This window comes from Dermochelys coriacea, chromosome 12, assembly GCF_009764565.3.
Source record: "Dermochelys coriacea isolate rDerCor1 chromosome 12, rDerCor1.pri.v4, whole genome shotgun sequence".
Taxonomy (NCBI): Eukaryota; Metazoa; Chordata; order Testudines; family Dermochelyidae; genus Dermochelys; species Dermochelys coriacea.
This window is the reverse complement of record NC_050079.1, coordinates 3014105-3029910: the sequence shown is the minus strand read 5'-3', so window position 1 is coordinate 3029910 and position 15806 is coordinate 3014105. Positions and strand designations below refer to the sequence as shown.

Below are 15806 nucleotides of genomic sequence, written 5' to 3'. Positions count from 1 at the left end.
GGAGAATTGCGAAAGGGGAAAGATATGCACTGTGATTGTTGAAAATACTGCTAAATACTGCTAAAAGGTATACCATACGTACAAAGTGATAGATCATTCAGGTGTGCACACCCCCAGTCGTAGAAGTGCCGGGCAATAGGGGGAGGATTAGAGTCTTCATTCCGACCTGTCTGTCGGGAAAAACTATACCGATATAGATAGATAGATAAACTGTTTGTACAAATTGTCTAGGTATATACAACCCCAGTTGTAGAGGTGCCAAGCCAAAAGGGAGAGGATTAGAGTCCTCGCTCCGACCTCTCTGTCAGGAAAAAATTGCATAGGTGAATATACCCTCGGTCATAGCAGGATCGAGCCCAGAAAGTAGGAGGCTTAGTGTTCCCCCTCTTGCTCTGTCAGGCAGAGTTTTTAGTGGGTATAGACTTTTTGTGTGTTGTGTAAGTCCCAGCACAAGCGTTGGTCTACGGGAAAATTTAAAAATGTTTAGGAAAATGGACCAGGAGGTAAGGAGCCCACCCTCCTTGCTAAATGGTTAGTGGGACAAAGCCTGTGTCCATGAAAAGGGATGGTTCAGCAAGGAAAGCAGGATCAGGCCCAGACAAGCAGGCAGGCAACAAATAAAGATATTGGAAAACAAGTTGAGAGGCCTGAGGGGTATAGTGGCAGGAGTAAGGAAAGGAGTAAGTACAGGCATGGGGATTTCAGATCCCTGGGACAATACTTGGAATGGTGATATCTGGGCTGATGCAGGTGTCATTTTGGGAAATAAGCAAGTCATTTAAGAAAAAAGAGTGAAAAGTTAACTCTGTAGAGGCTGGAGGGAATTAAGCAGTTAAACATTGCAAAAATGTTAAAAAGGAAAAGTGTTATAGAAAGAGAATTCTTGGTTTCTTTGCAGTCATTCTGAAGGAAAAATGGACCCTTTTCCAAAGGAATGTCTGTAAATAAGCCAGGCAAAAAGACAATCTAATTTTAAATAATTTGACTATGAACAATTTAGTCAAATTTGCTAAAAGAACATAACGGGTGTCTATTGGAACTTAACTGTCCCCAAATGTATACAAGTATAATCTATGTACAGCTGTGTAAAAATTAAAGCAGTGTAAGAAATGTTAAAAAAAGAACGTGTGTGTAAATATATTGTGTAAATATGTGAGGTATTAAGGACCTAAAACAACACTCCTGGTTTGTAGGTTTAAGATGAATTGGTTTTGTTTTGTTTTTAAATAATACCACTAAAATCCATTTGAATCTTTTATTCAAAGTTGCAAAACTGAAAAACCCTTTTTGCCAGACACAGGTAACTAATGTTGTTTGGCTTTGGTATTTAGCATTTAACACTTAAGCTTTATAACATTCAATATCTTTTTAAAGACCAAAGTCATGACTGCAGCAGGGCAGTCAAAACTAGGAGAATGGGAAGAGATTCTGGATTTGTTTTTTGGTAACAAAATAGCAAATAAGAGCTATAGTAAAACAATATAAAGCTATAAAAAGACAGTGCCCCTCTGGAGCAACAGCAGGGGTAAGATGCACACAAAAAAAGAAGCAACATTAGGAACTCTGAGCCTTAAGATGGCTCTGAGTAATCAGACTGTCACTTTAATAAAGATACATGAAAACTCCAGGAGCACGGGAAAAAAACCCAGTTACACTTTATGTAAAAATTGATATGGCTAATACAATATTATAGAAGTTAAACTATAAAAGGAATGTGCATTTTTCCCTGGACATGTGCAGTGTATAAAATAGAAGGGGTAAAAGAAATACAAACAAAACATGCTACTTAATTAAAATCCTTTTAGGGTTCCTAAAAGGAGCCACTACAGGTTGTGTTTTCTTTTTCAGATTGCTGTGTATTTTGGAAGCAGGAGTTAAAAGTAAAAAGTAATCGAAACTCTAGAGGAAGTTAATTGTGTCCCTTTCAAGACAGAGTCTCTGAGCTCTGCTGATGGCTTTGAATCCAAAAGCAAGCCAGAAAGCGTCTATGTTTATGCAAATTACCTAACTGACAGAGGAAGGAGATAACTTCCCATAAATGGCAGCATAAAGGAGCTGCAAATACAGGACATACCTGGTCAGCAAACAAACTACCTGAAACCAAAAGTCTCAAATTATAACCCCCCAGAGGAAGGTGGAAAAACAAGTCAAACCTAAGAATAAGAGAGGAACAGGTTAACCCTAAGTAGAAAAAAAAATACTTTTTGTGTGTATACACAGTGCTAAAATCTGAAGTCAAATACAAAAAGGATCTGCTTATATGCATAAAACCCCTCCCTTTTAATTCACCAAAACCCAAAGTATAAAATTAAAAAGCCTATGCAAAGATTTCAAGAGGACATTAAATACACTGTCCCCAAAAACAAATTGTCTAAATAAAAGGCATGGTAGAACAAGATATTTTTAATAAATTTGATGTTAATATTAAACATTGAGATAAATTTAATGCTAATAAGTAGTCCTATAATAATGTATAGTGTGTATGATTTTTTGAAAAAAACCTTTAAGGTCATATGATAATGATGTTTCTCAGCTATTACCTGTGAATAAACTTAAAGCTTAGCACAGCAGAAAAAACATTAGAAACTTGGTCTGCTGTATAAAAAGGGAAACTGAGATACACCATACACCACCTCATGAATTTAATGACTGAGCAGTGGGATAATTTCCCCTAAACCGTTAAAAGCTAAAAAACATTAAACCTGGCCTGCCTATACAACAAAAACATAGGAAAGTATGGGGGTAATTCCTCTGTTTTGTCTGAAATCAGCAAGGATATTTGTAAAAGGAAGGGATATTTAAAGCAATAATCTGCCACCCCAAAAGGGATAGAAAAATATTCTTTTTGTCTTTCAGAACTTGAAAAAAAGCTGGTACCAGCTAAAAAGTAACTCAAAATACCATGAATCTACAGTCATGACAAAAATTGTGTTTTGTGTGTTATGTTTTGCCTTGTGTTGTTTGCCTTGTTGCTAGCATTGTTGTGTATTGTGTTACAAAAGAAAACCTATTGCCTTAGGCAAAAAAAAGTTAATAAGCATTTTAACTGTATTTACAAAAAACAACGTTGCAGAAGGGCGAAGGTCAAGGAATGCCGTCTGTTAATAGGGAAACATCCTCATGTAGCAGACACCATATTAGAAGGAATTGGTTTTGGAGCAGGAATTATAAATACTGTAGACCTAAAAATAATTGCAAATAAGTTAAGTTCCTTGTCACAACTGCAAGATAGTCTCATTCACAAGCAGGCAACTACTACTGTGGAGTTGGTACAAATAGGACTGGGAAACCTAAAAGCAACATAAAATATGTGGCGATGGCTAAACACCACCTCCTGGATGCTTTATAAACAACAATTAAAAAAAACAAGCACTCGTCAAACAATAATTAATTACAGCATGATGGTGCAAAAATCATTGGCCCCAATGAAGGAAAATCACTATATTAACAGGGTGCCTTGCCATGAAACTTTGAGTTCGTCCTGCCAAGACTTCCCCGGAGCATTGTGTCGCAACCAAGAGAACCCGGCTCTTACCTACCCGTAATCAACCTAGCTGGCCACTAGATTGATCCAGACTCTGGACTGGTAACTATAACATTGACTGGCGGGACAGTGTGTGCGTGTAATTGAATGCATATGCTAATTGTTGTATCTTCAATAAATGCATTGTATTGCCTTTTCCCCTGAAAAAGATCCCATGTGCTTCTTATGAGCATAACATGGACTGCTCTGAGCTACACTCTGCACTTATGAGGCCACTCTGGCAGCTGTAAGTAGCCAGAGTGAAGAGGCACCCTGGCCACACTCTTTATGGTGGGAAAAGGGAAATAGGTGGGAGGTATAGCACTGATGCACTGGCTCTGCTCCACCAGGGAGTCAGGAATTCCTGGCTAGCCAGGCAAGTGTCCCTTACCATTGCAATCAGAGCCATGCAAAGGGGATGGAGTGAGGCTGAGAGTCTGGCCCAAGAAATCCAGTTTTAGAGGAACTAGGTTTGAGATGGTGGGTGGATATCCAGGAGGAGATGTCAGAAATGCACCCTGAGTTATGGAACTGGTGGGACAGGAGATATCAGGGCTGGACAGGAGTCCCTGGCTCTGAAGCATGGTAGAATCCAGGGCAGCAGATGAGGGCACAGAGAGTATAGAGAAAGAAGAGGAAGGGGCTGAAAACAGAAACTTGAGGGACATCAACAGAAGACAAAGAGGGGAGGATGAGCAGCCATTAAATGAGATGCTGAAGGAATAATCATCAAAATAGGAGTGAACCAGGAGAGATCAAAGAGTCAAGAGAACCAAGAGAGGAAATAAAATGGAGGAGGGAGTGACTATTTAAGGAAGCAGATGAATTATAAAGGATTAATTTAACGGCGTGCCCCTTTGATTTAGCTAGAAGGTCATTTTTGACCCTGAAGGGGGTTGCTCCGGCAGCATGGAGGGGGCAGCAGCCACACTGAAAGGAACGGGAGTCTAGGAAGCAGGAGTAAACAGCATGCTCCAGAATTCTGGAGACAAAGGAATTTAGGATGGTAGGTGATTGAGTTAAAGTGCAATATGAGCAAACATACATCAAATCATAGAATCATAGAATATCAGGGTTGGAAGGGACCTCAGGAGGTCATCTAGTCCAACCCCCTGCTCAAAGCAGGACCGATCCCCAACTAAATCATCCCAGCCAGGGCTTTGTCAAGCCTGACCTTAAAAACCTCTAACAAAGGAGATTCCACCACCTCCCTAGGTAACGCATTCCAGTGCTTCACCAGCCTTCTAGTGAAAATTTTTTTCCCAATATCCAACCTAAACCTCCCCCACTGCAACTTGAGACCATTACTCCTTGTTCTGTCATCCGCTAGCACTGAGAACAGTCTAGATCCATCCTCTTTGGAATCCCCTTTCAGGTAGTTGAAAGCAGCTATCAAATCCCCCCTCATTCTTCTCTTCTGCAGACTAAATAATCCCAGTTCTCTCAGCCTCTCTTCATAAATCATGTGCTCCAGCCCCCTAATCATTTTTGTTGCCCTCCGCTGGACTCTTTCCAATTTTTCCACATCCTTCTTGTAGTGTGTACTAGACACAGTATTCCAGATGAGGCCTCACCAATGCCGAATAAAGGGGAATGATCATGTCCCTCAATCTGCTGGCAATGCTCCTACTTATACAGCCCAAAATGCCATTAGCCTTCTTAGGCTCACTGTTGACTCATATCCAGCTTCTTGTCCACTGTAAACCTTAGCTACATTTCTGCAGAACTGCTGCCTAGCCGTTCGGTCCCTAGTCTGTAGCAGTGCATGGGATTCTTCCTTCCTAAGTGCAGGACTCAGCATTTGTCCTTGTTGAACCTCTAATCCTCTAACTTGTCTAGGTCCCTCTGTATCCTATCCCTACCGTCCAGCGTATCTGCCACTCCTCCCAGTTTAGCGTCATTTGCAAACTTGCTGAGGGTGCAATCCAAGCCATCCTCTAGATCATTAATGAAGATATTGAACAAAACCGGCCCTAGGACCGACCCTTGGGGCACTCTGCTTGATACCGGCTGCCAACTAGACACAGAGCCATTGATCACTACAAAAATGAGCCCGACGATCTAGCCAGCTTTCTATCCACTTTATAGCCCATTCATCCAGCCCATACTTCTTTAACTTGCTGGCAAGAATACTGTGGAAGACCATATCAAAAGCTTTGCTAAAGTCAAGGAATAGCATGTCCACTGCTTTTCCCTCATCCACAGAACCAGTTATCTCATCATAGAAGGCAATTAGGTTAGTCAGGCATGACTTACCCTTGGTGAATTCATGCTGACTGTTCCTGATCATTTTCCTCTCCTCAAAGTGCTTCAAAATTGATTCCTTGAGGACCTGCTCCATGATTTTTCCAGGGACTGAGGTGAGGCTGACTGACCTGTAGTTCCCTGGATCCTCCTTCTTCCCTTTTTTAAAGATGGGCACTACACTAGCCATTTTCCAGTCATCTGGGACCTCGCCCTATTGCCACGAGTTTTCAAAGATAATGGCCAATGGCTCTGCAATCACATCCACCAACTCCTTTAGCACCGTCGGACGCAGCACATCAAGCCCCATGGACTTGTGCTCATCCAGCTTTTCTAAATAGTCCCGAACCGCTTCTTTCTCCACAGAGGGCTGGTCACCTCCTCCCCATGCTGTGCTGCCCAGTGCAGTAGTCTGGGAACTGACCTTGTTCATGAAGACAGAGGCCAAGAAAGCATTGAGTACATTAGCTTTTTCCACATCCTCTGTCACTAGGTTGCCCAACCCCCACTCATCCCCTTTCAGTAAGGGGCCCACACTTTCCCTGATCTTCTTATTGCTGAATGACCTAGTCCACTTACAAAAGATGGCTGCCCATTTTAACCACCCCTTTCAACACATATTGTAGTTACATAGCCATGTACTGAGGGGAAGCAGGTGCAACTATGGGTCGCTCAAGAGAGGAAGTATTTGATGCCAACTCTATCCTAGGTACACCCTTAAAATGCCATTTCTTGCTAGAAGGCAAAAACACTCCCGTCTCTTGCAAAGACATACCATAACCAGTTTGGGGGAGGAAAAATGTGACTGCAAAACATTCTCACCTGGTCCCCAAAAAGGGCAGCCTACTTCCAAGCACAAAACCAACCAAATTTTATTTATTAATTTCTAGATACTATAGTCAACTATTTTGGATTAAAATTCATTTCTTACTTAATTTCACCATCTCCCCTTAATGTCAATTCACCAACTCAACACTTTCTCTGTAAAATAACAACTTAATTAAATTCTCCTTGCATATGCTTCCTCAGTTTAAGCCTGCATCTCCCATTTCTGGCTTATCCAACAACCTGAACTAGATCATCCATCTTAATTTAATAAAAAAGAAAAGGAGTACTTGTGGCACCTTAGAGACTAACAAATTTATTTGAGCATAAGCTTTTGTGAGCTACAGCTCACTTCGTCAGATGCTGTAGCTCACAAAAGCTTATGCTCAAATAAATGTGTTAGTCTCTAAGGTGCCACAAGTACTCCTTTTCTTTTTTGTAATATAGACTAACACGGCTGCTACTCTAAAACCTTAATTTAATAAAATCTTTGCTAATGTAACTGCTTCAGTCACCTTTGGCTCATCTCTCAAGGCTACATAATCCCAGCTTTGTCATTCTCTCTCTATACATGACCTATTCCATCTCATTTATCACCTGTTGTGCTGTATGCTGAACTTGCTCCATGTTAACTACATCTCTTTTCAAATAACATGGTTCAGACAGGGCACTAAATGTGCTCTAATAAGTGTTTATAGGGTGAAAGCACAATAACCGTGGATGACATAATATGCCCCTCTGATAAAAGCCAACAACTCATCAGCCTTCTTTTCTGTTGTTGCACGCTGGACCAAGAATGTAAATGTTTATCAATAAACATAAAGGAGATCCTTTTCCTCTTCCATATTAGCTATTTAAAGTGTGCTTAACACTACTTGACTCTTAGATATAGAGGGTCTGATAATATGCTGCATCTCCCCAAACCCACAGCCTAGGGGAAAGGGGGAGCTCCCCCAGGGCTGCCAATAAGCTGCCCCCAGCCCAGTATCTCCAGAGTGCCCAGCATTACAGCTGCTGTGCCTCCTGCCTCAATACATCCCCTACACCAAGGTCTGCAGGGAGGGGCAGTATAGGACGGCTTGTGCTGATCCTATGTTGATCCTGAAGGGATTCACCCCCAGTTTCCTGTAGCTTATGTAAGGCCCCTATACACAACCAGAGTGGCCTACAGGGGCTGGAGAGGGTAAAAGAATCGGCCCTTAAATTTCATACTCCATCATTCAGCTCATTCATTCATTCAGACTGTGAAGAATATTCTTCTCTGAATCTGCACCTCTCCCCCTATATTAGTGCTATCTACAAAATTAATGATCTTATAAATCAATGTTTCTTTGGCTGAGGTTTATGGATTACCACAGCCCTTGCTGTGCTAGGAACAGGAAATACCATGATCATTTCCAATCCTAGAGCACAGTAGATGTTGCTGTGCTTTTGTATGAATCATTAACAACATATTAAAAGACTTCTGGTCCCAAGAACAGACCATGCTAGAGCCCACTCTGCCACACTGGCAGCTGCCAGAACCTCACTGTCTATAGTTATCTGTATCAGAGGGGTAACCGTGTTAGTCTGGATCTGTAAAAGCGTCAAAGAGTCCTGTGGCATTTTATAGACTAACAGACGTATTGGCTCATAAGCTTTCATGGGTGAATACCCACTTCGTTGGATGCATGCAGTGGAAATTTCCAAAGGCAGGTATAAATATGCAAGCAAGAATCAGGCTAGGGATAACGAGGTTAGTTCAGTCAGGGAGGATGAGGCCCTCCTCTAGCAGTTGAGGTGTGAACACCAAGTTATCTGATTTCCCTTGCTGCAGGTCCAGTCCTTCAAATGCTTCAACCTCCTATTTCAATGGGGGTCGAAGAACTCAGCACATTGAAGGATCAGACTATCTGTTACTTTCCCCAGTGAATTAAGCCCACCAAAGTTTATGTTGCTCCAGAATTGGAAACTTGTCCATCTGACATCCAAGCAGTCTTGAGATGATACAATGACTCCGTTTGATAAGTCTGAGCAATAGCCTGTGTTATTACCCTGAAAACTAAGGATTCACATTTCTCTATCTCCTAACCCCCCAGAACTACAGCTGAGGCACTGTGCACTTCCAATGGTACAGGCCTTACAACTATTAGAAATCTAAGAATTTATGAGCTACCCCAGTCCTCCCTGACCAGACTATTTCCTGTACAATCCTCCCTGAAGCAGTTCTCCAGAATGAGCAATTATACTAAAAGCACTAGTACCCTTGCAGCTCTCTGCATGAGGACAGGTATTGGTCTCAGAAGGGAGTTATCACATTGCAGAAGTCTGTGCAAACAGATTATTCTGACATCAAAAATACTGATTGGCCTGATCTTTAAGAAAGTCCCAGTTATTGCTGGTTTACTGAGGACCAGTAACTTCCTGGTTTAGTTATGAGCAGAAAATGAAGGAGACTGGGGTCCTTGCTTTACAGAAACTTTTCCCTCTCACAGAGCATTATATTTCACCATATGAATTCTGCACACAGTTAGGAGATAATGGAGTCTAAATGGTTAGAGCAGGGGATAAGGAATCATGGATTCTAGTCTTGGCTCTGACACTGGTTCCTGATGATGTGACCTTGGACAAATCTCTGTTCTTCTCAGTAGCTCCATCTGTAAAATGAGGTTTTATACTCTACCTCACAGGGGTGCTGTGAGGATCAAAACTGTCCTAAGATGAAAGATGCTACAAAAATGCCAATTATTAATGAATAAGCCCAACTTACCTAATAGTTAAGATCACAGGCTCGGGGGCTCCGTTCACACTGAATTTAAACTCCTCTGTGAACTCCCCCAGGATGGTGGAACTGAAGGAGATCTGGATGGCTTGAAGTCCACCTGGCAGAATGATGCCTTCTTTGGGGTCAAGGGTAAAACAGGCGCCCAGTGCAGTAGATGGAGGGATCAAGTTAAAGAGGGCATCAATGGCTCCTTTGTTACACAGGATTGCCTGCAGCAGTAAAAGGGAAGGAATGGAAACATACAAGGAACCTTTACTTCTCACAGATTGAATTGATTTGTTTTCTAATTAAACGATTAACATCTGAAACGGGGAGAAGGGATAAGACACTGCCTGTTGGAAGCCAAGGGAAATACAGTGAGCTAAATTCTGCACTCATTTAAAATTGCAATAATTCCAAATAAATCAAGAGAGTTGTTCTAAATTTACACCGGTGCAACTGAGAGCAGAATATCCTCCACTGTAACTGAATTTGCAGTACAAGATAGACACTGAACACAGATATCTGTGCTTTCAGAAAAGTCCCCAAGAGCAGCAAAGAACAGTCACATTGTTTCTGATGAAACAACATACAGTCATATTGCTCCTGATGGTGCCAATCCTGCAACATGCTGAATGCATCCCACTCCCCCTGTAGCCAATAAGCTGAAGGCGCTTGGCACCTTGCAGACTTGGGTGGACTGGGTTATCACATTGATAATGCCCACGGTTCTTGTTTAGAACTGGGAGCATAAACCAGATTGCGAATAGAAAAAATATGACCTTGTCATGATGAGATAGATAGATAGATTTTTCAGACATCCTTTCTTGGGAACTATTATTGTATTTATTAAATGGTTGTTTATCCTTCCTTTGAAAAGCACTTTGGGGTCCTCTAGTGAAAGCTTCTATAATACAGAAATGCAAAATATTATGAGTTCATTTTTATTAACCTACTTATCTTATTTTGCTGGACACCTTTATTTTTATGTGAAGAGAGCACCTGCTGTTTATTGTATAAAGCCAAGTAGTACTCAGAAATCCAATTATTGCTAATTTCAGAAGCATCCAAAAGTACTGGTTCAATACAGACCTTTTTTATTTTCCTTTATCTTGTTGGATCAGCTCTGTCTTAGCTAAACTACAAACTCCAGTGAACAAGGAGAGCAAATATCAGCATGACCTGTTCCAAACAATTTTAATCTCATAAATATTCACAAGCACAATCTAAGACTTTCACAATTGTTTGTGACAAATTGTAAGCTTGGGGCTGGATTCTGTAAATTGCTGGGCACCCACAAATCCCACTGTCTTGAATAAGAGATGTAGGCCTCAGCTTCTCTCCAGATCATACCCTTTATACTGGTCAAAAAGTCCCCACTACTGTCAACAAACACACTGTTTCACTGATACAGTTTGCCTTAGGCAAAATTATAAATTTCTTCAGTGCTGCAGGGTAACTTCCTGCCATTTCCACAGACACATTTCACCTGTTTTACAATATCTCGCTCCCTTTTGTCCTTGTAGAATCTAGCAAAGAAATTGAGGGAGAAGCATGAAAATGTGCCTTGTTTTTTTAAATTCTGGTACTGCTGCAAAGAATAGTTGCACACCCTCCTATTCCTCATTGAGGAAAGAATAAAAATAATCATACACACTCTCATGTATTTTACTCCTTAGTTACACCAGGTCCTAATATAAGCTACCCCTAAGTTGAAGTTTACTCTCTGTGTAGCTGCCAAGAACAGCACTGACTAAGGGCAATGTCTAGTTGTTTAAATTTGTCTCAAGTAAGGAAAATAATAAATTGATAGAGAGAGAAGCATTAAGGCATCAGCATTAAAAATGCACAGAGTACAAAATATTTATGTGAAGAAACACCTTAAGCATGTCCTTCCCCGCCACAGCGGGGCTTTCAAAAATGTCCAACATGATGCATTACCTCATTTAATACCTCTTTAGGTTGCTGTGTTTTTCATTTTTGCTAATATTTGATGCCATTGCTAATATTTGCTTCACTTGCAGAAACCCTTAACTCTTTCAAATTGATTTTTAAAGTCCTCATTGCAAAGAGAGCAAGGGGTGGGAAGAGATTGATGGGCAGTGAACAGCATTCAGAGTCATTTGCAAGTGGTAATTTGCAGTCAATAGAAGAGGTGGCATTTCCCTTAACCTCAGGAATCTGTAGGATGTACTGAATTGATGGTTGTTTGAATGTTCCAGCTATTAGCCATGTCTATTGTACAAAACCTATGTCAGCATAGCCCTCTAACATAGACACCATGTATGCTGACAGGAGGCGTTCTTTTGCTGTCATAGTACCACCATCTCCCTTAACAACATCAGCAATGCTGACAGAAGAACTCTTCTGTCAGCACAGTTGCATTTATACTGGGGGGTTTGCTGGCAGAACTACATCAGCTATAGGCATGGATTTTTACACCCTGATCAACAAAACTTTGTAGTGTAGACCTGGAAACCGTGTCTTCTTAACAGCCATAGCACAAAGGTGCATTGCATTTAAGGCCTGAACCAAAGCCTACTGAAGTCACTGGAATCTTTTTGCAGAGGTATGTCCTCATGCTATTTTAATGCATAAAGTGCTGCTCAAGCCACAAAACACATCAGACATAGGAACCCTGCACTAAGGATACTGCAAGGAGAAATGTGCACCTAGAAGTAGGCAGTGGTCACTTCATATGGGAACATACACACCATTCATACCATGTAGATGAAATCAAGGGTTTGCTCATTCTGAGCTTGCACTGAGGACACCCAGCCACTCTGAAATAAAAATGACCCAGTTACCAAAAGCTCTGGGGTTCATGAGTCTCCATACTCTGTACGATTAGCTCACCTTTGGCTGTACAGTAAGCAGCCAGTACTCTATAGTCCACATGCCATGGGCCTATCAGCACTGCCCTATCTGCTTACCTCATAACTGTGTGTTGACCCAACAAAGACCTTTCCAATATCTAGCTGGGCGAAGCTGAAGAAGAGCTTGGGGCCCATCCCTTCCCCTTTGATGTGCAGGGGGAGCCGGGTCTCACGGCCTGTGAAGAAGATCCCATTTTCAATACACAAAACATAGGAATTGCCAGACTGGGTCAATCCCATCTAAGCCCAGTGTGACCCTGGCTGACTAGGCCATGCTAGAGTGTATTTAGGTCAATTCACTTGTGTAGATCAAAGTAATGGTTAGATGTATAAGTGTGTATTCAGATGTTTAAACTTCATGAAAACTAGTGAAATGCTACTGGTATTGTTTTTCTTATCTGTTCCTGTCATAATGTAATAGCAAACATTTACATGGTAAACACCCTTGTAACTAAGAAAAGGAGGACTTGTGGCACCTTAGAGACTAACAAATTTATTTGAGCATAAGCTTTTTGCAAACTGGATACAATTAACTTAGGCTTGAATAAAGACTGGGAGTGGATGGGTCATTACACAAAGTAAAACTATTTCCCCATGTTTATTCCGCCCCCCGCCACCACCACTGTTCCTCACATGTTCTTGTCAACTGCTGGAAATGGCCCACCTTGATTATCACCACAAAAGGTTCCCCTCCCCGCTGCTGGTACTGGTAATAGCTCACCTTACCTGATCACTCTGGTTACAGTGTGTACGGTAACACCCATTGTTTCATGTTCTCTGTGTATATAAATCTCCCCACTGTATTTTCCACTGAATGCATCCGATGAAGTGAGCTGTAGATCATGAAAGCTTATGTTCAAATAAATTTGTTAGTCTCTAAGGTGCCACAAGTACTCCTTTTCTTTTTGCGGATACAGACTAACATAGCTGCTACTCTGAACCTTGTAACTAAATTACCCATCAAAGAAATCTTGTGAAAGGCTAATGAAGGACTTAAGAACTTTAACAGAAATGCTAATTTCACAGCAAGAGGTCATTATATATATAGTCAGAGGTCAAAGATCTAAGTGCTTTCCTCACTAACCATCATTAAAGGAAAAGGCCATGTTAATAGAAACACTCTCAGCTTGCTTTCTGTATGAAGAGACTATACATACGGATTCAAAGAAAAATCCTTTGTCTCTGGACTGTTTGGATTCTAACAGGACAGAATAACTGAACGAGAAGACAAAGATTCCCAGAATAATTCTAAGTAGCCCTGAAAGACTTTTGGGAAACTGGCAGTTTATTACATTACTTCCACCATTTGGAGTTACAAACTGTAATTTACCTATTGTTATATTTTACCTGCTTTAATCTCTCAATAACTGTAATTCTTTTTTCTTAGCTAATAAATCTTTAGTTAGTTTACTATAGAATTGTCTGCCAGCATTGTCAGAATCTTACTTGGACTCCATGCATGCTAGTGAATTGCCCTGTAGCCATTTGAATTTGATGGGAATAATATGTGGGCACAGACCCCATTACAGAATTGTGGGGGCCTGTGCACTATGGAAATTAGGTCCCCCATCTTCCCTAAACTAGACAATCAAGCACCCCGTCCCATACAGGCCCCAGAATGCCCCTCTCTCTTCAACCCACACAGAGCCCCCTGAAAGCCCCTCACACACCCCTGAATGCCCCTCTTGCTCCACATACAGCCACTGAATCCTCCTCCCACTCCCCACTGTCCCCGGATCCCCTTACCATCCTCCACAGCCCCCTGAATCCCCCTCCAACTCCTCACAACCCCCTGGATCCACCTCCTATTCCCCAGAATCCCCCTTCCATCCCCCACAGCCCTCTGAATCCCCCTCCCAACCCACATATACACCATGACCCCTCTACCAGCCCCACCTATCCTGACCGCCCTCACACACATCCCAGCAGTGCTGACATACATCCTGCTCACACAGTTCCCAATACTTTAATGGCACTGGCCACAGCCACCACCATCCCCTGCTCACCCCCAACATGCTGGCCCCCACCTCCATCCCCCCAACATTCCCCACTCCCACACAACTCCCTCCACCATCCCCCACTCACTCCCAACCCCTCACCCCCATAGCCCACCTACAGCTCACCCTTACCCTCACATCCACCATCTCTGAGAGTTTCCTAAGCACTCACCAGTGCCCCCTGCCCCCAGCTCAATGCTCTGCTCCCACCCCAGGCTAGGGCGAATCCTTCCAATCCTGGCCAGGCAGCTCCGTTCACTTCTGCAGCCTGCACTGCACTCACATGCCCTTGCACCACTCAGGTTTGGCACAGCCACCCCTCCCTCCGTCATGGCAGGGGCAGGTGGGGAGGGGGGTGGGCCAAATTTGAGTGAGTGGTGTTGCACTCTGGTGCAAGGGGACACAGCGCTGTTCAGTTTTGGGGTATTTTCCTGGTTGTTGGGGTTCCCCTGAGATGGAAGCCCTGTGCAAGTGCATAGAGGACACATTTATTAATCCAGGTTGGTGTGGGTGTAAGATTTATAGTGACCTTAAATGGTCACTTCCTTGCTTTTAAGTCCTTGGGTTTTATAAATGACACAATAGGCAAAGAGACTGTGGTCATTTAACAAATTTAACCTGGTTTTTAAATATAAATTTTTGTTTATGGAAAAACATATTTTGTGGTTTCTTTATAACTTTCATTTTAGCTATTCTTTACAGTTCAAATAAGTGGGATGGACATAGCACCAGACTATTAAATTAAAGGAGTGACTGGCACTGGACTCAGGAATCCAATGGAACTTTTCCATAATGAACTAAGAAGATCTAATTTAGGGCTCAGTCCTACAAGGGGTGCTAAAATAGGGCTTTACAATGGAAGCTGGTTGCAATCTTACCTATGAAAAGGCTACTTCCTTTCCTTAATACTTCCTGATTTACCTCACAGGGTACAGAACCCTGATATGTGCTGTGTTGAGCTAATGGAAAAGTGGAAGAAATCTCTGTACATACTCAGTCAAATCTGAAAGTGAATTTTAATTGGACTGTTCTCAGCTCTTCCATGTTTGTTTTCTGCAAACACTCAGAGCTTAAGTTTTACTAGCATGTATACCTAGAAAAGCTTATTCTGAGCTCAAATATTTGACAAAAGCAAATTTCAAATGGCCTCTCTCCTTAACTGTCAAATTTGCAAGCTATGCTGTATTGGCTAGTTATGCAATCACCTGATCCAGAGACAGAAACAACAGTGAGTAATGAGCCAAGGCCTCTGTGCAAGTAGACCTATGCAGAATCCCACTCATGTGGGTGCAGAGATTTGCCTGCATCATACTTCTGCAAGATCAGGGCCTAATAAAGTAAGAATTGCAAAGATTCATAATGGACTGCTTGCAAGCACTCTGTGCATTATTCACTGAGGAAAGTTGTGTACACATGAGAAATTTTTGAACTAGAATATGAAGCAAAATTCAATAAATAATTGATTAAAGATTATTATTTGCATTATAGTTACCCCTAGAGACCTCAGCCAAGATCGGAACCCCATTGTGACAGTCCCTGCCCTGATGATCTTATAGTCTACATAGTTAAGACAAAGGAAGGTTTGTTATTGCCATTTT

At 41.9% G+C, this 15806-nt stretch overlaps 1 protein-coding gene across 4 annotated transcripts in view; it reads right to left on the bottom strand.

The window, feature by feature from the left end:
• HYDIN (HYDIN axonemal central pair apparatus protein) overlaps positions 1 to 15806 on the bottom strand; it is a 450179-nt gene that overhangs the window by 262758 nt on the left and 171615 nt on the right. For all 4 annotated transcript variants that reach the window (XM_043494938.1, XM_038368829.2, XM_038368830.2 and 1 more), the window contains exons 11-12: positions 12269 to 12387; positions 9342 to 9565 (exon numbers count right to left, since the gene is read on the bottom strand). In XM_043494938.1, the coding sequence (XP_043350873.1) occupies positions 9342 to 9565; positions 12269 to 12387 (343 nt within the window). The remainder of the gene's footprint in view (positions 1 to 9341; positions 9566 to 12268; positions 12388 to 15806) is intronic.